Here is a 25162-nt window from a genome sequence, read left to right on the forward strand (position 1 = left end):
CGACCAAAAACTGTGATTCACCAGGTTAGTGATGTTGGACTGCTATTAACCGTTATTAACGCAACTGTTTATATTTATTTATATATATATATATATATATATATATATATATATATATATATATATATATATATATATATATATATATATGAAAATGATAGAGATCGCACTCGCAGGTCTTAGAAGAAATAAGTGAACTTTTTATTTGTGGACAATCGCTGACGTTTCGGCTGATGCAACAGCCTTTCCCAAAGTGTATATATGGAATGCCTTGCCAGATGATGATGTGATGGCTGATTCTGTTAGATAAATATGTATATGTGTATGTATGTGAACTGGGATTAATTTGGAGGGATTGAATTTAATGGACCTTGGTCTTTTTTAAATCCAATTTATGTATGTACAGACAGCTGACCTTCGAGTCCTGTAGATAGAAACACTGTCCATGTCCCCCACTCTATTCAGTTGATAGCAGTGCTGCCTTTCCTCCTAGAAAGAAAAACTTGCAAGTAAAAGAACAATTTTATTGCATAACCCATAAAGGAATTAAATTAACATAAAATATAAAGTAACTTATTGGCATTATAATAGCAAAACCAGCATCCTTTTTTTTATTACATTCCCCTTTAATTTACCACTTACCTCAAAATTTGCATAAAATAATCTCTGTACCATCTTGTGAGCTACACATAAGAATAGCATTCTTGATACTTTTTGTGAAAGGGGTAAAGTAAACATGATGGTTATTTCTTATTTTAAATGAGCACCCTGCATTTAAATTAGTAATTGCCCACATTAAATATACATTGTGAATGTGTTCTGATGCTTAGAAAAAAACGGATAGAGGTAGTTAGGTTGTTTTTCACTTTCCTTGCACAGTGACTGATTTCATGGAAGGCAAGAGGAGCAAGAGCTGACTTAGCACATCATCAAAATGCACGGCTGCTGCCAGACAACACAGCTAATGCTAATTTCATTTGTCTTGCTTCCAGTGCCAAATAGTACCAGTTTACTAACAAAGCAAAAATGTAAATAAGCCAAACTGTTTCAAGGCTCTATTTTTCCCTGTTTTTCTGTTTCTATCTGTTTTTATTAACAGAAGCCTTTCGTCAGCGTTTTTACCATACATCGCCTCAGCAGCTCAGCACCCTTTTAAATATTAAGCAGGGCCACAAGGTCACCGAAAGAGAGAGATTGCTGAGAATGGGCTTTGAGAAGCTTTAAATCACTTTCCTGTCAGTGTCTTTGTATGGCTTTGTGTTTTAACCTTTACAAATATTTTCTCAACAGAGAAAATTAGACAATATTTGTATTTGACCCAAATTCAAAATATGTTAAGCAATCGAAGGGAAAGTAATCCTCATTTGTACTTAACCCTTAAAGGAACATCAAAGCCAAAAAATGATAAAAAAAATATAATGTCCTGTTGCACTGCATTAGTAAAACTGTTGTGTTTTTTACTCAAAAACACAGCTATAGTTTATATAAACAAGTTGCTATGTAGCCATGGAGGCAGCCATTCAAAGCTGAAAAAGGAGAAAAGGCATAGGATACACAACAGATAATAAATAAACTATGTAGTGTACAATGGGATTATTCAGAATTTATCATAATCTGCATGCTGGGAGCGATGATGTACTTGAGGCAAGGTTCTTACAGTGCCCCTGATTACACTGCTTTCTGTGTTGTCATGTAATGTGAAGAAGTAGCCGTTTGTGGTTCTGTGCCAGCTAGGGTTGCCACCTGTCCGGCTTGCTTGTTTTTTATTTTCTGTATGTAACATAAAAAATAATATACTATACATATAATAAAAATCCGATTATAAAGTTGTACTTATCTTCTCTGAGGGGCATAAGCAACATTGATTTGCTGCATACCTATCTATAAACATGCTGGCTTCCTTCTGGTCTGTATCTGGACTTTAGACAGATGGCACAATGAAATATGCTGGTGGGTAAGCCACTTCCCATTCAGTTGAATGAAAGAAAGCCTGACTGTGCCACCACAGGTGCTTTTCAGTCCTATGGTGTTCTATTGAGCGACTTGGGTAATGGTGCTCTCAGCTATCTACTGTAGTGTTTCCCTTTCAAGGAGAGAGGGCAGGGGTAGGTTCCAGGGCCAAAAATTCTGGGTGCTTTCCCTGAACTCCTCTGATCATGGGCGCAAATAAAGAAAGTAAAAGGTACACACAGTTCAGGGGGGATATTTGAGGTGGCAGGTATGCCCTCTGGTGGAGCTCATATCTGGGGTGGGGGCACTTGAGGTGGCAGCCCCAGTGGGCCCAGGACAACCCCGTCCAACTCTAGATAAAAATACAATTTTTTTCATCTTCTCTTTCTTCCCTATTCATAACATTGGCATCAGAATATTATTTTCGCCATTTAGGCCAGGGCACACATTGCATACCTCCCAACATTTTGGAAGTAAAAAGAGGGCCAAAAAAAGTTTTCGCACGTTGAACCGCGAAATGTTTTGACCACACCCTTTCTGTGGCCCAGAGGCGGGCCAGGCAAGCCGGGCGCCCAAAGCAGCCCAGCTGCCAGCTCACCCCCTCCCTTCCCCTGCCACACGCGCATGCGCAGTAATGGCGCTGTTGCGCATGCACAGTAATGGCGCTCGTGCGCATGCGCAGTAATGACGCTCAGTATCATTTGGGGCGCATTGCATACGCCAGGTTTCAGGTGAGTCCGGTCTAGGGGTAGGCAGAAGAGGTAGCTGCCCAGCGCCCCCTAATCGCTGCGCCCTAGGCAGCTGCCTCTTCTGCCTACCCCTAGTTCCGGCCCTGCTGTGGCCACACCCCCAATTACTATGTTCATTTTAAAAAATTTGGCAGGTTATGAAAGTCTGAAAATATTTCTCCTTATCTAAACTGTTTTTTGTGTCTTAAAATTGTTACAAAGTATCTTATTTGCACCTGTTAGCTGTTCTGGGCTCTCTGCTAAAAGCCAATTAAGTGAGAAACTTTGTTTCTTTTTCTGGCTGTTCAGTGCAGAGAAAATAGGAACTTTCCAGTACAAATGAGGGACTGCAGGTTGAGCTGTCAAAAAAGGGACTGTCCCTCCAAAAAAGGGACAGTTGGGAAGTATGACATTGTTATATTTACTAAATGCTATGCATTTTTACAAGACCTACAGATGTATAACAACTAATAATTTGGTCCAAGAATCTCTGTACTTAATAGATTATGTACATGTTGATATACAAAAATCTATGTATAATAGGGTATCAATTTGGCTGGCAAATATGATATATTATGGCAAAGTTATGAATAGGGAAAATAGAAAAAAGGTTTAGATTTTATTTTTTCCATTAAAATGCGACATCCCTGATATTTAGATGTCACTCAGTAATTGGACATTACATTTGTTCAGGTGTTGTGGATTTTTACACAGAAATGCACTTTAAAGGAGAAGGAAAGTGTTCTTGCACTTGGGGGTGCCAAATGTTAAGACACCCCCAAGTGATTGTATTGACTTACCTGAAACCCCAGCGAGCACCACGGAGCGATCCTCTTCCGGCTTTCTCTTTCTTCCCACAGCTGCGCATGTGCAGTAGAGCAAAAAGCCAAACTTTAACTAAAAAGCTGCTTGCTGTAATAACCCTGAGCCGGTGCCATTTTTTAACCACTGGCCCAGGGTTTCAGGTAAGTTAATACAATCACTTGGGGGTGCCTAACATTTGGCACTCCCAAGTGCAAAAAGACTTTCCTTCTCCTTTAAATAAGAGACTGAGATTCTGTGTTCCCTTTAAAAATGTGCCTTTTTAAATCTCCTGCAGTACAGTGACAAAGCATTTTTTACAGTTCATAGGTTTAACTCTCCATTTTTACACCGTGTAGCTGATCATTTGCTATTCATGAAAATGGTGTGAGATCACTATGGCAACTTCTATACCAGTAAATCTGTGAAAAACAACCATTGATATCTGAAATGTTACAGATTTTTTCTCTTCAGCTATGTGATACATGGAATGCTACATTTTGCCAAGACGGTAGCTATATACTAAAGATGGATTTAGACTAATAATTTTACATATCTGGGGGGGCGGCAGGTAGTCTTAAATATTTCTGGTAGTTCAGTCAGTGTTTATGTATGTTTTATATAAGTCCAACTTGATGAGCTTGTGTCAAAAATAGGGCTATATATTTTTTATTTTATGGACTTTACAATTCCCAGCGTCCCACGCCTGCAACATGGATTGGAAAATGAAATTTCAAGACTGAAATAGGCAGGTGGGGGTGTTTGGGGGGGGGGGGGTCAGCATTAAGAAAAAAGTGCTGCTTTAGAGATGTATTTAAGGCAGCATGTGGCAGCAAGAATATGTCAATGTGACATTGACATATTCTTGAAACCCTAGAATGTTTCAGTGTAGCTTTAAGCCTGCAAAATGGACACCATAAAAAACAGTTAAACGAAAAATACAAATATATTCCTATTTTTTTCATGAAAATTGGACTGGCAGAGTTCACATTTTGAAATTTTGATCAAACTATGCATATTTACAGAACATGTGTTACAAAGAAATAAATCAATAATTTGAATGTAAGTATTTTATTCATTAACATTTCAATAGAAGTAAAGCAAGTTTCATGAAAAACTGACTTCATGGTAGGAAACTAATGGTAAGAAAAAGAAGTGCAATTACTACTCCTCTACAATTTATATTCTATAGGGAATAATGTGCCCCCATGGTAAAATATAAGTACAATGGAAGGCACCAAGGAGTTTGATGACCCTACAAAGGCACAAGGTCAAATGCAGAGTGCTTGTAACAGGTCAAGGAACTCCCCAGTCACTCCCTAACTTAAAAAGTTGGTTTTTATTATTTTTTTTTAATTGTACACAAGTACAGACGGGGGCTCCAGGTAGGCATCATTGTGCTCTGGGCCACTTCAAAGATATGTTTTACACCACTGCCTGTATTTTATGTTCATCATCCTATTGCCTGCTATCAAAAACTCTTCCTAGCTGTGCCTCAGGCATGCACACATATAATAAGACATGTCTTGTTTTAACATAACATTCCCATCCCTACAGAGTTACTGTGTAGTATTTATCTTATTTTTTATTACATAGAAGTGTTTGATACATATAAGACAACTTGCTCTTCTAGCACAATACATTTCTGTGTAAAAATCATCTATATGCTTAAACAAGGCTAAAATTCTGAGACATTCTTTTGATGAAGGTCATGGTGGGGGCTTGGGAAAAAAAATACTCTGTCAAGTATGATCATTGAAAATTGCATAGTAAACTATGGTAATTTTTTGCATATATTAGTTTCTATGTACCACTGAGCTGTGTCCTCTGTAGATTTACATATTAGAAGTATCAAGCACTGGGACTGAGAAGCATTTTAGCCTGCAGTGAGCTAACTTTTAGAGCGATAAAAAGAATAAAAGAGTAAGATATTTAAAAAAAATAGCAGAAAACATTATTGGAGTTTGACATTTTAAAAATCTGAATTTACAGACATGTTGAAAACCTAGTAAGGAAAAATATGTCAGCTGTACATATGTAAACTTACATATGTGTACACTGAATCTATCCAGATATTTGCAGCAATTCTGGAGCATGATTTGTGACTTACCGAGTATGAATAGGTATGAATAGCTGCTATATTAGGTATACCTTAGCTGGTTTCTGCATAAGCACATGTAAGAAAATCTATGGCTAACACTTGTTAAATATTGTATGCAGTTCTTTGATTACAATCACTATTTAAGTCACCTCCATTCTTAGATGAAAAATATACTCATCTGTTTCAGGATAACACATCTATTAGCAGTGGCACTTTCTTTGCATAATGCATATAGGTAAAATATTGTATGCTCTTCTGGAGATTAGAAGCCTCTGAAGGCTTCTAAACTCAAGCGGAAATATCGTAGATATCCTTCTACTGATAAATATGCAGTGTAGCTCAGGACTTAGTGCTCAGAGTCTGAAGCTACTACTGCTGTCTGTAGTTGTCATTCAAAAGTGCTCTGTGGTATATTGTAGAAAAATAATTTTGATATATGTGCATTATGCTATATTTTATTTTCTTGTAGGAAGCCAAATGCCCCCACAGCCTCCAGGTAGCCAATCGGAATCCAGTTCACATCCTGCATTGAGCCAGTCACCAATGCCACAGGATCGAGGTTAGTATGTGATCATTTGTTGTTATCTACAATGATGTAGACTTACTTGATAAACAATAGTTTTCCAGAAATTGTTTAGACTTCTACCCAGATCCGCAAAGACTAATAAAAGAGTTATCAATGTATTTACCTCCTTAGCTAAGTGTTTGTGTTTTATGTAAAAAAAAAAAAACATAATAAACAAAAGACAGGGTTTCTTAACCTTTTCTCCTGAGACCCAAATTAAGTTTGGGTATTTGCTTTACATCCCCAAATAATTCATTTAGTATTTTGCACCTTACCTTATTAATATCGATTAAAATAGTATTTTGTAAAGTAGCACCTTAAAAAATGGTGATGTAAACCCACAGTAAACAGACGTGCTAACTCATCTGTATTTTTTGCAAGACACCCTGATGTAAGCCTGCTCCACCGGTCCCTAGCAGTAACAGGTCTTTCACCCTCTGTCAGTAATTCATACCTCAAACTTATCCAATGCAGAGTCTGAAGCAGAGGGGCAGGGGACAGGGCTGGGGCAGAATGGAGCCAGGATGCATCCCAATCTCTTCAGATCTGGGTAGGTACCTCTGCATAAACAGCATAGGTAGGGCTGTCTATCAAGGACAAGACAGACAAACAGGGGTCCTCTCAGGGATTCACCCAAATAAGGGGTTCACAAATGGTCTAGGGGCTAAGCAGTTGGATAGCTTGCTAGCCAATTTGATACAAACGCTATTATTTTACAGAATCAGTGTGCGCACACATTTATTAAAGTGTAAAAATATTTGTGTGCCTAGTGCATAAATCAACCTGCTTATTTTGTACTTTAATATTTATTTTTGTTACATTAGCCAGTGCTGACCCCCAAAGCATGTATTTGCTTTGATAGATTGTTTATAAATGTAGGGATCTTGTAAATGTAGCTCCATTTACTTTGCCTTTCCTTAAAGATTGTACCCAAAGGGGACCCTTAGTCTAAGGAGGGGAGTAATTCCCCAATTCCTCTGTCAAAGTATGACTAATAGCTATTCCAGGTTTGGCCACTAAGCTGCAGTGTGCTAAAATATATAATGCCTGAGCCATGTGGCTTCAGGGGAATTCTGCCAGAGGCTTTGGTCAGGATTTTTACCTGAACCTAAGTGGATTTGAGGCTCCCATGGAGCAATCTTTAGTCAGGACTAGTAGGGGGTAGCTAGATCCTGTAATGGTCTCTCTAGGGGTAAGCCATATTAGGGCTACCTAGATTGAGCAGCTTTAGACTCCATCGAGGAGTGATAGAAGGGACTAAATCCCAAGGGAATTGTGAGCCTAGTTAGGGAACCAGTGACAGGACAATAGGGACTGACATAGATCCCCCCTGGGTATCCCAAGAGCTATTAGAGGGAAGAGATCTGCTATTGGTCTGCATTCTGAGTATTTATTGACCCTGCAAAATATATATATATATATATATATATATATATATATATATATATATATATATATATGCCCTGCATTGCTACTCTTCCATGTGGATCTCTGTTAATAAACCAGTTCAATTATTGTTCAAGAACCTCTAGCGGCCATTATTTTACTGTGACAGTTGCATTACACCCTGCCTCCACACCGTTGCGAGAGCTCACCCATGGAGAAAATAGGTCTCATCTCGAACACGATTTGGGGTACAGCTACTAGTGTAGAGTAACAGACTTCTCAGTTTACTATAAGCTTACATAATCATGGCCCCGTGCCTTCAGAGGCCATTGCTCATCAATGTCAATAGCTGGCATGAAGCCTTTCCACTATACATGTATACCTATATGGGACCTGTTATCCAGAATGTTTGGGACCTGGGGTTTTCCAGATTTCAGGATCTTTTCCGCAGTTTGGAAATTTCTTTATACCTGAAATAGAAAATCATGTAAATAGGAAATAAACTCAATAAACCGGTTTTGCAGCCAATAAGAATTAATTATATCTTAGTTTGGATTAAGTACAATGTTCTGTTTTATTATTACAAAGAAAAAGGAAATAATTAAAAAAATTTGGAGTATTTGATTATAATGGAGTCTATGGGAGATGGCCTTTCCATAATTCGGAGCTTTCTGGACAACCTTTTTGGCAAAAATGGATCCCATACCTGTGTTGCTTCTGTTGCTTCAAGGCTTTTGAACTGAGCTACAAAATGTATCTTGACATATTATCTCAAAAACATTTTTTTCTTTACATTTTGCCATGTTCTGCCTACTTCCAATTCCCCCTGTGTTTTATACATGCATCAGTCTAGTCAAACACAGTAAACACATAAGCCCAAGTTGTTTTCTTGCCATTCTTCATATGGCACAATTTTATTGTTGTTTTAAGCTTTGTGAACACCAACTTTAAATTTTAGCTTAGCCATTTTGGTTGCATTTAATCCTTCTCATGAAATATACATTCACCCCTTCATCAATTTTACTTTCCCTGAAGACCATCTGAATTTGATTAATATAATATTTCTATGAATGTATGCTAGTATTCAAGTCAGTCTGTATACACTGTTCTGGAACAGTTAGCTATAGCTATATCTGAAAAACAAATAATGTCTTTCTCAAGAGTCCATCCTGAAGTTCATAGGCAGGTGTGTCCAATCATGAGAAAAGGCATTTAAGGTGGCCAATTACAAGTTGTGCTTCTGTTTGTCTCTCTTCTGAAGAGTGAAAGCATGGGATCCTCAAAGCAACTCTCAAAACATCTGAAAACAAAGATTGTTCACTATCATGGTTTAGGGGAAGGCTACAAAAAGATATCTCAGAGTTTTAAACTGTCAGTTTCAATTGTAAGGAATGTTATCAGGAAATGGAAGGCCACAGGCACAGTTGCTGTAAAACCCAGGTCTGTCAGACCAAGAAAATTACAAGAGCGGTATATGCGGGGGATTATTAGAATGGTTACAGTCAACTCAAAGATTACCTCCAAAGACCTACAAGAACATCTTGCTGCAGATGGTGTATTTGTACATCGTTCTACAATTCAGCGCAATTTGCACAAAGAACATCTGTATGGCAGGGTAATGAGAAAGAAGCCCTTTCTGCACTCACACCACAAACAGAGTCGCTTGTTGTATGCAAAAGCTCATTTAGCCAAGCCACAGTCATTTTGGAACAAAGTGCTTTGGACAGTTGAGACAAAAATATAGTTCCTTGGTCATTACAAAAAGCACTTTGCATGGCAGAAAACGAACAGCACATTCCAAGAAAAACACCTTTTACCTACTGTCAAATTTGGTGGAATTTCCATCATTCTGTGGGGCTGTGTGGTTAGTTCAGACACTGGGGCCCTTGTTAAAGTCGAGGGTCGGATGAATTCAACCCAATATCAACAAATTCTTTAGGATAATATTCAAGCATCAGTCACAAAGTTGAAGTTAGGCAGGGGTTGGATATTCCAACAAGACAATGACCCTAAAGACACTTGGAAATCTACAAAGGCATTTATGCAGAGGAAGTACAATATTCTGGAATGGTCGTCACAGTCCCCTGACTTGAATATCATCAAAAATCTATCCATGCTCAGCAGCTATCAAATTTAACTGAACTGGAGAGATTTTGTATGGACGAATGGTCAAAAATACCACCATCCAGAATCCAGACACTCCTCAAAGGCTATAGAAGGAGTCTAGAGGCTGTTATATTTGCAAAAGAGGCTCAATTAAGTATTGATGTAATATTTCTGTTGGGGTGCCCAAATTTATGCACCTAATTTTGTTATGACATTTTTTATTTTAAAATTATGTTAATGCACTGCTGTGCCTTTCATCTAGTTTACCTAAATATTTAGGAGTTCTCCCCTCATAGACATGACACAGAAATTGATTATAACAGATATTGAGTGATTTCATACAATTCTCAGGTCAAGGTACAGAGCAGAAAGTAAGCACATGTATTTGTTCTGCATCCTGGCCTGTGATAGTGTTCAGTGTTTCCAGAAATGTATGCCAGCTCTCTCAGATCCCCTTAGCTGTGCTGACACCATATAGACACTTTTAGAACATGACAAGTGATTTTTCCATTGTTGTCCCCCCCACACACACACACACAATTTGAGAGATAAGTGCTTTTCAGTTTTAAATATCTCAACAGAAGACTGTCTGTCCAGCTTCAAAAGGCATTATTCCATTACACCATTGCCCGTTTCTTACTAAAACAAATGTTACAGAAAAAATATTTTGTCATCACTCTGGAATGCTGACCCAATTTGAAAGGAAATAACAGACAGCCAGTCTCTCGTCTGTTTTGTGGTATTCTAATTGGTGTCAAGTGTGTCTGTTACAGTACAGTTGTGACTAACTAGACATTCCATTGCAGGAGAGTTATTTCCATTATTGTCCTTAACACTTGTCACAAAACACCTTGTCAAACTTACAGGGTTAGAATCGATCTGCAGAAAGTATTTGTGTTGTTAGTTGGTGTAGTTAACGCCTGTTCCCTAAGGGTAAAATTACACGGGAAATTTTGATCAGATTTTGTGGGTTGGATTTTATCTGCTTTTGCCATGCAACTGCACGCAAGAGTTGTTGGATGGTATGAAGTCTGATCCCCTATAACTTGAATGCAAAGTTGGATCACATTAAATCAGATGATGTAGTTTATTCATCTACAGCCTGACAGTCATGGCATTTTAATGGAAAAAAAGTCATTCAGACAGCATCAGATTTTATCTCATCAGATGAAGGCACAGCATCAGCATCCAGCAGTGGTGTTGAATGGAAACACCTTGGTTTACACGTCAGATTTTTGTAACCGTCCCTTTGTATTTTGACCCATGGGACTGCAGCCCACTTGTAGGATGTGTTTTGTCATTCCAAAACCATCATACAAAATGATGAAGTTTAGCCCTAAAAGTGATGCTTGATATCAAGTGAAGAAAGATAGAAATATTGGAAGGCTGCATTTTTCCCCAGAAAAAGTGGCTACCTGGTTAGTGGGGTATCTAAGAAATAAATGTTAAGAACCTTATACAGGTATGGGAGTTGTCATCCAGAATGCTTGGGACTTGGGGTTTTCCCGGGTAACGGATCTTTCCGTAATTTGGATCATCACACCTTCTGTCTACTTGAAAATCATGTAAACATTTAATAAACCCAATAGGCTGGTTTTGCTTCCAATAAGGATAAATTATATCTTAGTTTGGATCAAATACAAGGTACCGTTTTATTATTAAAGAGAAAAAGGAAATCATTTTAAAAAATTTGGATTATTTCATTATAATGGAGTCAATGGGAGTGGGCCTTTCTGTAATTCGGAACTTATCTGGATAACGTGTTTTCGGATAACGGATCCCATACCTGTAGTTGTCTAGGTTGATTCTGGAAGTATAGAGCAGGTGCTTGACTCTTGTGAATATGTACATTTTTGGCAAAATCTTCGGACATAATTATTTGTCAAAAAAAAATCTTCATAAAACAAAGCATGGCACTAACAATTTTCAGCCAATAAATGTACGTTCAGAACTTCAGATGAGACTACTTGTAGTGGCAGTGTAAAAGCCTGCTGTGCTTGTGTGCAATTACTTAATTTGTTTTTATATTACTGTACTATCTTCATTTCCACATTGATTCCATAATCATTTGCTAAGAGTTTTAGGTAGAATCCCTAATGACCGACTGTTCAGCTTATAACTATTTCTAGTTTCTTATGTATCAATCTCAGCTTCAGCTTATGTTGAGAAATAAAGGTTACATAGAGTAACAGTAAATAAATTGCCCTGTGTAGTGTATCATACACTTGAAAAAGAGCTACTAAGCTCGAAACATGTCGAGTGAAGGTGAATAAAGGCACCTGTGCAGCAGCTTTGGGCCTGTTGGTATTTTTTCCCCAAACTCATTTGCATTACAAGTGCAAGAGGGTCCCTGTCATCCTAAGAAAAGAAAAAAAAATTAGGAATTAAGGAACAGTTCCTGACACTTTTGATGAGGACAATTTATCATTGGTCGATGATATCTAGTAATAAAACACTGTATCTGCCAATTCAACAGAGAATACTGGTGCTGCTGTAAAGCATGAATATTTTAGTAGACATACAATAAGAATATTACAAAACAAACTGTTTACCTGACAGTTTCTCATCACTTCTAATGCCTGTTTCCCAGATATAGCAGTATAATTTATATACATGAGGTGCAGAGTATTTATTGACTAAAACAAGTTCTAAATAAATTCCATAATACATAGCAGCCTATCATATATTAGCTTTCTTTGTCTAGCTTGCACTTTCGTATAAAAAGCTAATTGCTCATTGATTGATGCACTGTGGCTATTAAGCTGCTCATTCTGTGCCATTTATATCATGGGGCAAGTTGAAATATTTGCCTCAGATGGTATTTAACAGTGTACAGCAACACACTGGTATAGTACTTTTTTTTTTTTTAACTAGGAACTAATCCCTTTTAGTGTAGAGATCAATCTGTCATTGGGTCTACTGGTCTTGGTGACCAGGCCCCACCTCACTATACATGCAACAGTTTGGTTTGGCTGAATGTGATCATAGGGCCATATCATTGTTAAATGAATGGCTCCTATGGGAGGGCAGTCTAGCCAGACAATACTGCGTGCCATCTGTTTGCAGTTGGTCTATGAAGACAGAAAATGTAATATGTTCCTGTTTAGTGCATGATTGTCATGCATGAATGTCATAATTCCCATTGGTGAATGCATAAGATAAAATCAAATAGTGTGTACCTTTAGTTGCCTTGAGGGATTTGTTATTGCACTAATTAAAATGTTACTATGACTCTGTTTGCTGTAGAATTTATTGATAAACACATGGTGACAAAAACTCTAGAAAATGGAGATTATGGATCTTATAAAATGATTATTTCTGATATTTAACAACTGTATTTTAGGCTTTATATCTGCTGTGCAAAGGAACAATCAAATACCCCAGTATGGACCTCAGAATACAGGGCCACCTATGTCTCCTCATCCTCCTCCTCCTGGAGGCCAAATGCATCCTGGTATGGGCAGCTTTCCCCAGAGCAACTTGAGTGGCAGCTATGGGCCTCAGATGGGTCAGTATGGACCACAAGGTAAGGTATAAATGTTAGATATGATCTAGAATAGGATTGATGCTGAATGTACAAAGTGTCATGAACGAGTAATATGTTTAATTTATATTTGTACAAGTATTTTAATCATACTTATGATGGATGACTCAAATTTTGAGCTGAACAGGTCCATCATTATTATTACAAGTATGGGACCTGTTATCCAGAATGCTCTGGACCTGTGTTTTTTTCGGATAACGTATCTTTTTGTTATGTACTAGAAAATCATGTTAACATTAAATAACCCCAATAAGATGGTTTTGCTCCCAGTAAGGATTATTTAAATCTTCGTTTGGATCAAGTACAAAGTACTGTTTTAATATTAAAGAGAAAAAGGAAATCATTTTTAAAAAATTGGATTTTTTGGAGTCTTATTATTATTTGGAGTCAATGGGATGGCCTTTCCATAATTCAGAACTTTCTGGGTAACGGGTTTCCAGATAATGGATCCCATACCTGTATTATTAAAGGGGAACTCCAGCTTCCACACCAAAATTTGATAAAGTGGCCTTTAACACAGAAACCCCTAATATACTTATCACAGTTACCTGTTTCTTCAAAAAGTATGAATAAATGCCATTTTTTATGCTGAATTCCAGCAGTTTAACAGTTATTCTCTTTCTGTATTATTTAAAATCCTGGCAGGGAAGGAGGGACTAAACACCGATGTTACAACTTCTCCACAGTTTACAGACAGCATGCAGGAACTACATAACTCACAATGCATTGCGCTGTGATGTTCCACTCCTTATTGAAATCACTTGTGCAGGGAATTATGTGGTTTGGAGGATGCAGGCTAAGAACAGATGGCTGCTGATACAAAGTAAAAGAAGGCAGCCAGCTCAGTAAAGTAGTCAGACAGATAAGCAGGGTAGGAGGGGGCTAGGCTTAGGGAACTGTTCCATACCATTACAAATCATGAAAAGTCTGCATATTTTTTAATTGATGTGTATTGCAAAGTTGCTTGAAATTATGTTTACTTTTCAAAAAGCTTATAATACCAAAATATTTTGCAGTGCTGTAAAATACACTGAACGTACTGTATTACATACAAAACAGCCAATAACTAAAACAAGAGATGAAGAGGGCCTTGCCTAAAAGAGCTTACAATCTAAAAGACATGTGAATCTCCGATTCTGTTTTCTTCCATAACATATATAAATCTTTGACAGGCATAAATGATATTAGTTTAGAGCAGGGGGATAACTACAGAGGAAGCAGAGCCTGCGGCTGCAGGGGGGCCCAGGAGGTATAGCGGCCCCATGAGGCCAGGCAGAGGCCCAAACAGCCCCCTACCAGCCCAAACAGCCCCCAACCAGCCCACTCTATGGTAACTTTCTATGGAACCATACAGCAGCCCCTCTGGCATTTGCCAGTACTCACAGATTGCCAGTCCGGGCCTGCATGAGGCCCTAATTCATATGCAATTTCAATAAATATTGATAAAACAGATCAACCTCTAGACATTTTGGGGGCCTGAAAAATAATTTGCTGTGGGGCCTAGTAATAAAGTTACACCACTGGTTTAGATCTTTAGTGATATATGACAGTGTAGATTAAAATGTACTATAATACTGCAGGGATCATTGTAATGATAACAATAATGTCTCTTACAGATAAACAATGAAAAAAGCAAGGCTGACAGCAGCACTGAATAATGGGGGTAAAGGTGCAGTTTTGCAGCTTTGTAATAAAATGTGAGATTTATTCAACAGATTTGGATATGGCATAGATAAAAAAATATATATAATTCTTATAAGAAGTCTTACAAAGTCAGTGTAACTACAGCTACTCTATATTGTGAAGGATATTGTGCTATAAATGATATTCATATTGATATCTTAGCATACAGAGAGGGTGCCCCATACATCAGTTCCCCTTCTTTTTGCTATACAGCAATTGTCTGGAGAGTGAAAGCTGGAACTACTTTTTTTTTTACTGGCTTACACCATCTTTTAGCAGATGTGTGATCCTAAAATCAGTGGGGATTCTAAGTGCTGCTTTTAATCACTGCAATCTTGCTCCCCTCATCTAGTGCTCCTACTAGTTTGGAACAATTCACCTTTAACTCAGATTAATTATTGTCGTTTTTTAGTTCTTGCTGCAACAAAATGCTAAAACCTACAACAATAAATTTCTCTGTGTCTTCTGCAGTGATTGTGAACATTTGACCTGTTCATATATCACAATTGTCACTGTTACGTTTAAAAAAATCACTTTTACTAGTAAAATGAACTGGGTGGAATTAAACTGACCGCTTTAATTAAAAGTCTGCTACTCTGCATTTGGAGGTCTTGCTAACTTCCATAGTAACTTATGAGCAGGAATGAATGTAGACTACATGTGCCCTGAAGCTTATTTCTTGAACAGCTTAGTGCATTTTCATTATTTTAACCTCTTCAGTAAAGGGTCATATTCTATGTTCTTCTTTTCTAATTTAACATTAGTGACATATTCTATGAGTACTTCCAGCTTTTCTGCTGGAGAAAGGAAAGAGTTTAAGCACATTTCATATTGCAGCTGACATTAATGCCATGGAAAATTACACTTTGGTAATGCAAAGCTAATGTGTTGATAGTTTAGCAGTCCAGCATCGGGCCCTCTGGATAATAGTCCACAGTTGAGCAAAGTTTTCTCCACAACTTTTTGGAACTTTTTAAGGAATATTAAATTAAGTTGTCCAATATATATATATATATATATATATATATATATATATATATATATATATATATATATATATATATATATATATATATATATATATATATATATATATACAGGTATATATATATATATACAGGTATGTGTATATATATATATATATATATATATATATATATATATATATATATATATATATATATATATATATATATATATATATATATATATATATATATATACACATACACACAGTTAGGACCATTAATCTTTGGACAGAGACAAATTTTTTCTAATTTTGGTTCTGTACATTACCACAATGAATTTTAAATGAAACAACTCTTCAAAGACTTTCAGCTTTATTTCAGTGGGTTGAGCAAAAAGATTGCATGAAAATGTGAGGAACTAAAGCCTTTTTTTAACACTTCATTTCAGGGGCACAAAAGTAATTAGACAAATTAAAAAACTGAAAATAAAATGTTAATTTGCAATGCTTGGTTGAAAACCCTTTGCTGGCAATTATAGCTTGAAGTCTTGAACTCATAGACAGCACCAGGTTCTGGGTTTCCTCCTTTTTAATGCTCTGCCAGGCCTTTACTGCAGCAGCTTTCAGTTGCTGTTTGTTTGTGGGCCTTTCTCTCCGAAGTTTAGTCTTCAGCAAGTGAAATGCAAGCTCAATTGGGTTCAGATCAAGTGACTGACTTGGCCATTCAAGAATATTCCACTTCTTTGCTTTAATAAACTCCTGGGTTGCTTTGGCTGTATGTTTGGGTCATTATGAAACGCCTCCCAATCAATTTGACTGCATTTAGCTGGATTTGAGCAGACAGTATGTCTCTGAACACCTCAGAATTTATTTGGCTGCTTCTGTCCTGTGTCACATCATGGATAAACACTAGTGTCCCAGTGCCACTGGCAGCCAAGCACGCCCAAGCCATCACACTGCCTCCGCTGCTACAGATGATGTGGTATGCTTTGGATCATGAGCTGTTCCACGCACTCTCCATACTTTTTGCTGGCTTTTTTAGATTTTTTTTTTTTAGCAAAGTTCAATCTAGCCTTTTTATTCTTGAGGCTTATGAGTGGCTTGCACCTTGCAGTGCACCCTCTGTATTTGCTTTCATGCAGTCTTCTCTTTATGGTAGACTTAAATATCAATACGCCTACCTCCTGGAGAGTGTTGTTCGCTTGTTTTCTCTTCACCATGGAAATGATTCTGCGATCATCCACCACTGTTGTCTTCCGTGGAGGTCCATGTCTTTTTGCATGCTAAGTTCACCAGTGCTTTCTCTCTCTCAGGATGTACCAAACTGTAGATTTTGCCATCCCTAATATTGTAGCAATTTATCGGATGGGTTTTTTCTGTTTTTGCAGCTTAAGGATGGCTTGTTTCATCTGCATAGAGCAAAATCTTCCACATACAAGCACCCCCCTTCAAATCAACTCCAGGGCTTTTATCTGCTTCATTGATAATGACTTAATAAAGGCATTGCCCACACCTGCCCATGAAATAGCATTTGAGTCAATTGTCCAATTACTTTTGAACCCCTGAAATGAAGTGATTGTGTTGAAAAAAGGCTTTAGTTCCTCACATTTTTATGCAATCTTTTTGAAAGTCTGCAATTCAACTGAGTTGTTTCATTTAATATTCATTGTGGTAATGTACAGAAAAATTTGAAAAAAGTTGTCTCTGTCCAAAGATTTATGGGCCCAACTGTGTATATAGTAAACACCAAAACTTGTGTCCATTTATTTTTTTAATATTATCATCACAAACACCACTATATCTTTTTTTAAATTAAAGGCAATTATTCAAGGTCACCGTCCTACACTGGAGTCCAAAACACAAACTACAGTGGTCCTGGCCCAGGTATGAATATGAATGCCAACAGCCAGATACATGGACAAGGGCCAAGTGGATCTATGAGTATGGGCAGGATGCCTGGGAGTGCAATACAGAACAGGGTATATGCCACAAATATGGGTAACATGCCCCCCAACTCTTCCAGCATGTCACAGCAAGGAACTCCAGGAATGGGACCACCAATGCCATCTGTGAATCGCAAGGCACAGGAAGCAGCTGCAGCTGTGATGCAGGCTGCTGCAAATTCTGCCCAGAACAGGTATGTTACATTGATACAATATTGAGCAAAGTTGAGTCAAAAGAGATGTCTTGTAACCATTCCAAAATAAGAATATCAATAGCTGTACAGTGTAGCATCCATAGTTATTTTTGTGATTGACTAAACACAGTTACATGCAAATTTACTCTAATGCAGAGCATCTTAAAACAAAGAAAACAGCTTGAACACTTGGACCATATTTGTGAAATATACTCTCCTGCTGGGACTTTACTGTGACACGGAACAGACTTGTCCCTGTCCCCACAAACAACACAACATATAAACAATGGAATTAAAACTAGGCAGTGGGAACTAGCAAGCACCTATTGAAATTACATATTGGTCAATTACATTTTGTGTGTCAGCGAAATTGCCATCAGTAATTACATCATGAATGCAATATTCAAGCAGATTGTGATTAGTTCCAATAGCAAAAGCCTGAGCTCCGAACACTCTTTTAGTTGTGGTCACTCACTGGTAATAATTAATAGCAATTGCAGTTGGTCACCAGCTATAATCCATGAGAGACACATGGTACAAAACCCTTTTAAAAGGGATCTCTAATAAAAAAAAAAAAAAAAACATGTTCCCTAAACATAAACATATAGTGAAATCTCAATTTTAGATACCCTGATTATGTTTTCCCTCCAGTGTCAGACTGGGACACCAGGGGCCCACCAAAGAACCTTAGACCAAGGCCTCACTCTCTGTACTATTTTCTGCCTCTCCTCGCTCAACCTCTATTCTCTTCTTTTCTTTAAATACTATAATCTATTATTACATCTATTTAGCCTCTCTGTTAAAGAAATATGGAATTGCCATTAAATAAAACAAATGTTTAGAAGAGTTTTCCTGGTATCCCGGTGGGCCAGTCCGACACTGTTTCCCTCATTTGACACTGTTGGATCTTCATACCTTAAGTCTACTAGAAAATTATGTAAACATTAAATAACCCCAATAGGCTGGTTTTGCTTCCAATAAGGATTAATTATATCTTAGTTGGGATCAAGTACAAGGTACTATTTTATTATTACAGAGAAAAGGGAAATCATTTTTAAAAATTTGGATTATTTGGATAAAATGGAGTCTATGGGAGATGGTCTTTCTGTAATTCGGAGCTTTCTAGATAATGGGTTTCCTGATAACGGATCCCATACCTGTATCTAGTTTCAACAAGCCAGTTTGGGAGTTTTTTTTACAGTGAAAACATTTATATACCTGCTATGTTTACCTCATTAGTGCATAGCAAAATATATGTGGTGTGCAAGTATATGTTTACCCAGCTGTATCCAGGGCCGGATTTACATAGTGGGAGCCCCTAGGCCCACTGCCGTTCGTCGCCCCTATCCTCTCCCCTTTTATTATCTGGACCGGAGCAATGGGGATTGGCGCACGGGAAATTTAAAAAAATTATTGTATCTCCAGCGCATCCCCCACTGTTTTTGAACCAATGTGGGTGTGGTTGGGCAGCATGCCGCCCCCCTAAAATCCTGCCGCCCTAGGCCCGGGCCTAGGTGGCCTTTCCACAAATCCGGGCCTGGCAGTATCAACATGTATACAAATGTTCGAGACCTCACATATTGTTTCCTAAAGCTGGCTACACACAAGCAGATAAAATTAGATTTCACACTTGTTGACATTTGACTGACTGTCTTGTTTCAGATATTCTGCCTGTCTGCTAAGATTCAAGCTGTTTATAACTAAATATTCTGGTATAAATGCTCCAATGATGATTGCAAAGGGGAGTGTAATTATCAGCTGAGCATATTTACTGACTTTTCTGTCTCATCCAGTTATTCTGGTGACTGCCAAAGGCCTGGCCTGGGCCCTGTATCAACCCTTTAGCTCACAACATATGCTGCTTAAAAGGTGATCTATTATGTGACTATTCTGGTACCAGCCTCAAACGTTACCTGTAAAGTAAAAGCAGCATCTTTATGCCTTGAGGGATGATGTTATATATGTGGGACTCTCTTGCCAACAATGGGAAAATAGCCAGCCATGGAAACAAACATTTGATTGGTTTCCATGGGTTACTGCCCAGGTGCAACCCCCACTGTTTAGGAAAGCAGGATCAGTAACAGTCCTAGAACGAGGTCATGGTCCTTCTCCGTGTGGATGAAACAAAAAGGTGTCCTTTAAAGTGGACCCGTCACCCAAAAAAATTATTCAAAATCCTATTTTATCACATTAGTCAAGCAAAATGAACTTAATTACACAATATAAATTATTTGAATCTTGTTTACTTCATGCTGGGAATTCATAATTATAGCAAGCCGGCAGGAGCAATTTTGTGGACACTGTTATTAAGGCAAGCCTTGCATCATCTCAGAATCTTGTTTGTGCACCAGAATGGGGGACCCTATGTTCATCCCCATGCACTGGCTACACAATTAAATGGTCAAGAGAACGGGGAAATGTGTGGAGAACAGTGACATCTAGGAAGATCTGAATGGAAAGTGAAAGTAATTGTCTGCCCTGCTTCTATGCCTAAGTCATAGATGAGGGGCAGACAATATTTGATTGACAGCTGAGATTTTTTAAATGAACTTACAACAGCTTTGAACGCTTTAATAAAAAATAGAAATTGGATTTCATGTTTAATTTGAAAATTACTTTTATTATACAGATTTTTGTGTCTGGGTGACAGTTCTACTTTAAGACAAGTGATATAGCATTCACTAGAAGAAAGAAAAGCTTGTGTTAAAGGGTAGCCATAAGTTTGTGCTGAATCCTCCCAAACTCCATAGAACTAGGAAACTGCCCCTTCATTATGTATATAAACACCAAATGGTCTATTTATCATGCTGTGTAAAAAGTTGAGTAAAACATTATCTGTGATGTTATTCATAGCAACCAATCGGACATTGGGGGCCTTATTTATCAAAATCCGAGTATTTTTAAAGGAAAACTATACCCCCAACATGAATACTTATATCAAATTAAGTTGCATATTAAAGAATCTTACCAATATTATATATATATATATATATATATATATATATATATATATATATATATATATATATATTTATTTAAGTAAATATTGCTCTTTTGGGGGGCGTGACCAAGATGGCGCAGTCACCAGACGCGCTTGCCTAGAGCTCTGTGCACCGCATTCTTAAACCCGGCTATTTACCCTGTTATCCGATCCATCAGGGAGGTAATACTTGCCAATACCACCCGGTCAGTAATGAGGAGGAATAATCTCTTATCTGGCCCCAAACACTTTCAGACAACTCAGGAATGGTAGACTAACAAAATTACAGGCCTTGCACATGATGATTGGGAGGAGGCAATAGATAATGTATACACCAGTCTCATTTCATTAAAGGATAAATTAATACAATACAAAATTATACACCATGTATATGTAACCCCATACGCCTTAAACAAATGGGCCGAATCCCTCTTGAGTCTTGCCCTAGGTGTCAGCAACCGGGCGCGGATTCTTTCACTTAATATGGGAGTGCCAACATATTTTGAAATTTCTGGACACAAGTTGTAAACTATTTGGCAGATAATCTCGAATTCCCAAGGGTTATAACTCCAACCGTTTGCCTGTTGGGGGTCTTGGAGGAACTAGTCCCAGCCAAATATGCCCGAATTTCCTACCGCATCCTTCTCTTTTATGCAAAGAAAATTGTAGCACTCCACTGGATGGGCAACCTCTCACCATCTCTTAGAGCTTGGGTGCAGCTGGTTAACAGTGTACTAACCTTCTATAAACTTACCTACGAGGCTAGGGGTGCCCAGACGAAATTTGATAAAATATGGGGCCCATGGAGTGAAATAGACCCAAAACCCCCAGAATGAGCCGCGGTTAGGTAACCCTTCTATGCAGAGACAGTGGAGGTTTGGCTCACCCTGATATCCTTGAACGAACACATTTAAGCACTATGCTATAGCACACAACTGTGTCTCTATGGGTGTCTATCTCTATCCTATAGCAATGTTTATCTTATTATGCTCTGAGTCAACTTGTGTTTTGGACCCACTTCATGAACCTTGTATGAAAAGGTCTGCTTAACTGTTTGTTATGTATGTATAATCTCTGTGTGTTTAAAAAGGAAATAAAACTTACCTTTCAAAAAAAAAAAAAAAAAAAATAGCTCTTTTACATAAAACACCATTTCGTGATGGTCTCTGTGCTGCCTCAGAAATCACCTGACCAAAAATACTGCAGCTCTAACTGTAACAGGAAGAAGTGTGGAAGCAAAAGACAGAACTCTGTCTGTTAATTGGCTCATGTGACCTAACAAGTATAGTTTGTTTGGTATGTTTGTGTTCACCATGAATCGTATGATCCCAGGGGGCTGCCCTTATTTTTTAAAATGGCAGTTTTCTATTTATGATTACCCAATGGCAAATACTACTAAAAAGTATATTATCATGAAAGTGGTTTATTCACATGAAGCAGGATTTACATACTGTATGAGCTGTTTTATGCAATATATTTTTATACATTGTTTGAGGGGTATAGGTTTTTTTTTAATAAAAAAAAGTCCGAGCAAACTAGAATCCACAATTGGACCTTATTTATTGTAAAAAAAAAAAATCACAATTTAATCGGATCAGGCGAAAATTAGTGAAAATCAGGATCGTAAGATTATTTCGCTGTTTTTTCCTGAAAAGCTTGAATTTTTGGGGGTTTTTGGGCTAATTCCAGTGCAGACCACAGAAACGTCCAAATAATATAGGTACCTCTCCCATTGACTTATATACAACCTTGGTGTGTCTGAGATGCTGGATTTTCAGGATTCGGACTATTCCATCCTCATGGTATAATAAATCTCGAAAAATTCAAGGGTTTTTTTTCACTAAAATTTGTATTTCGCATTCGGACTTTAATAACCTCCTATATGTCAACAATTTGAAAACAAAAGCAAATATCGGATTGGTTGCTGTGAGCAATATCACTGGTAATGTTTTACTCCACTTTTTACACAGCATGATAATCTGAATATTACAGATTTACAGTTTGGTACTTCCTTAACCTGCTATAATAAAGGCTTACGAGTGGACAAAATGTAAGGTGTCCGTAAAGAAAAGTAGTGAAATACATTCTCACCCATATCTCAGTGAGGTTCTTTTCAAAGCAGCACACTTTAATTTTACTGGTTGTCACTTTGGTTGTTTAATTTCAACTTGGAATTGTAGAATTTCCATAGCTGTATTTGAATTATCTCCTGCATACTTAGTTAAAATCCAAAGAAGCCTGTTCTTTTGTCCTGCTTTAGGCCACCATACATTAGGTCGCCTACTTATCCCAGCCAGTCTGGGGCTGGCGGACGCCCCATGTTTTCTTCACAGCATCCCAGCTATGGCAACGCTCAGGTTTCCATGATGCATCAGACTGATCAGTACGGGTAGGTAGCAATGCAATGTGGACTTGGATCCTTAAGCATTTTATTACCAGCTCATCCCGCTGCAATTAACTGTTTGTGAACATGGCATGTGGCTGTTAATAGAATGGACTGCATTCTTGCCTGCTGCTGGCACTTGTACATTAAACGGCGTTGCCTAAGTCACAGTGCTTATTTCATGCTGTATGCTCTTACTAACCTATGTGCATGCCTTAAGGCACTGTCACTTTGTGATGCATGGCTTCTGGTGCTTCCTCCATTCCTTCCTGTAAGGAGGTTCAATCATTATTTTTTAGGAAACATAATATTTTTATTTCTCTAGTGACTGTGCAGTATTTTTATGTATCTATTTTATACTTGGACAAGTCATTTTTGACATATATGGTTTATATCATAAGGTTCTACAAGTGTCCTTCTGCCCACAACAGAATTATACAAACAGTTTAATGTTTCATGGTAGGATTTATTTTTTAACTACTGTTGATCCTTATTAAGGTATAACAAATATTTTTTTCTAAAATAATTATATCTTCTTGTTATAGTTGTTGCTTTTCCTTCTTTTTCCTATAGGTTACAAGCTACTTATTGCCATAGGTAGATGTTTAAGTACTGTGGTGCTGAATGTGCAGTACGGTAAATAGACTGTGCTACTGGCTGACAGTGATGCGCCACTCTCGAAGCTGAATAGACTAACTGACGTGCCAGTAGTACGTACATTAAGAAAGTACGGTATGCGAGAGAGTGGCGCGTCACGTGCCATTAGTACAGTCTTGCCTTGACAAAGCTCTATATTGGGAAGCGCGTCGGCGTCACTCTGCTTTATTTGAAATCCTTTTACTGGTAATTTATTACGTAACTTTATCACGATCCGATACTTTGAAAACTAGTGGGGTGGTGAAACGCTTTAGCCTGCTGCTCGGTTTACTTTCCTTTTGTACTACTTTCTCAAGAGGCTGTTGTTTTGTAGACTCCACCATCTACAATTTTCTTATTCCTCCTATTCTCATTAATCAAGCAGTTGGGTGTGTTTATACTTTTCAATTGATGGTCACTATTAAATATTTTTTAGAATCTACTTTAGTCTACTAATTTCTATCACCAGTATATTATCACTCAATTTTAATTAATTGTTTAAATTGTCCTCAGTCATAATCTAATTATTAATAATCAATTTATTAAACCAATGAATTATATCTCACCAAAGGAGATTACTATTTATCTAGGTGTTTTTAAATTTTAAATTGGTGGTATTTTCTAATTAAATTTATGGGGATTAATTAATTCATATGCACAGCACTTTATAATTTAATATTATTTTTTAATCAAGTGATTTAACCCACTCATGCCTCAATTTTTGATTATTGAAACTTACCAGTAGCTGCTGCATTTCTCACCCTAGGCTTATACTCAAGTCAATAAGTTTTCCCAGTTTTCGTAGGTAAAATTAGGTACCTCAGCTTAAACATGGGTTGGCCTATACTCGAGTATATATTTATTATATATTATATATGTATTTAACGGACTACTTTTGAATATAAGTAGTGCAATAAAAAACCCTGAACTGAGGTAAAAAGAGAAAAAAAGAGCATAGTTCTAAGCAAGAATGAAAAATACTATATATCTTTCCTAATTAAAACAACAGGGAAGATATATTCAGCTCCAATCCTATTCATTTCACATATTTTGTATAGGGATATACTGCCTCTTTTAAACAATGTAACTGGAGTCTGTTCTGTAATCCAGCTTGCAACAGCATTTCAGGAGTCAGTAATGCAGAGGCTGTAAACAGCCAGATGGAAACTCCTTTCAATAGTAATTACATGATAGT

General features: G+C 37.5%; 1 protein-coding gene across 7 annotated transcripts in view; it reads left to right on the forward strand.

Annotated features, from left to right (window-relative positions):
• Positions 1–25162, forward strand: part of arid1b.S (AT-rich interaction domain 1B S homeolog) — a 237567-nt gene that overhangs the window by 163543 nt on the left and 48862 nt on the right. For 5 of the 7 annotated variants that reach the window (XM_041564452.1, XM_041564455.1, XM_041564454.1 and 2 more), the window contains 4 exons: positions 6050–6139; positions 12981–13163; positions 17650–17968; positions 23209–23337. In XM_041564452.1, coding sequence (XP_041420386.1) covers positions 6050–6139; positions 12981–13163; positions 17650–17968; positions 23209–23337 — 721 coding nt within the window. The remainder of the gene's footprint in view (positions 1–6049; positions 6140–12980; positions 13164–17649; positions 17969–23208; positions 23338–25162) is intronic. The other 2 variants (XM_041564453.1, XM_018265255.2) reach the window with 1 other exon arrangement.

Source organism: Xenopus laevis, chromosome 5S, assembly GCF_017654675.1.
Source record: "Xenopus laevis strain J_2021 chromosome 5S, Xenopus_laevis_v10.1, whole genome shotgun sequence".
NCBI classification, from domain to species: domain Eukaryota; kingdom Metazoa; phylum Chordata; class Amphibia; order Anura; family Pipidae; genus Xenopus; species Xenopus laevis.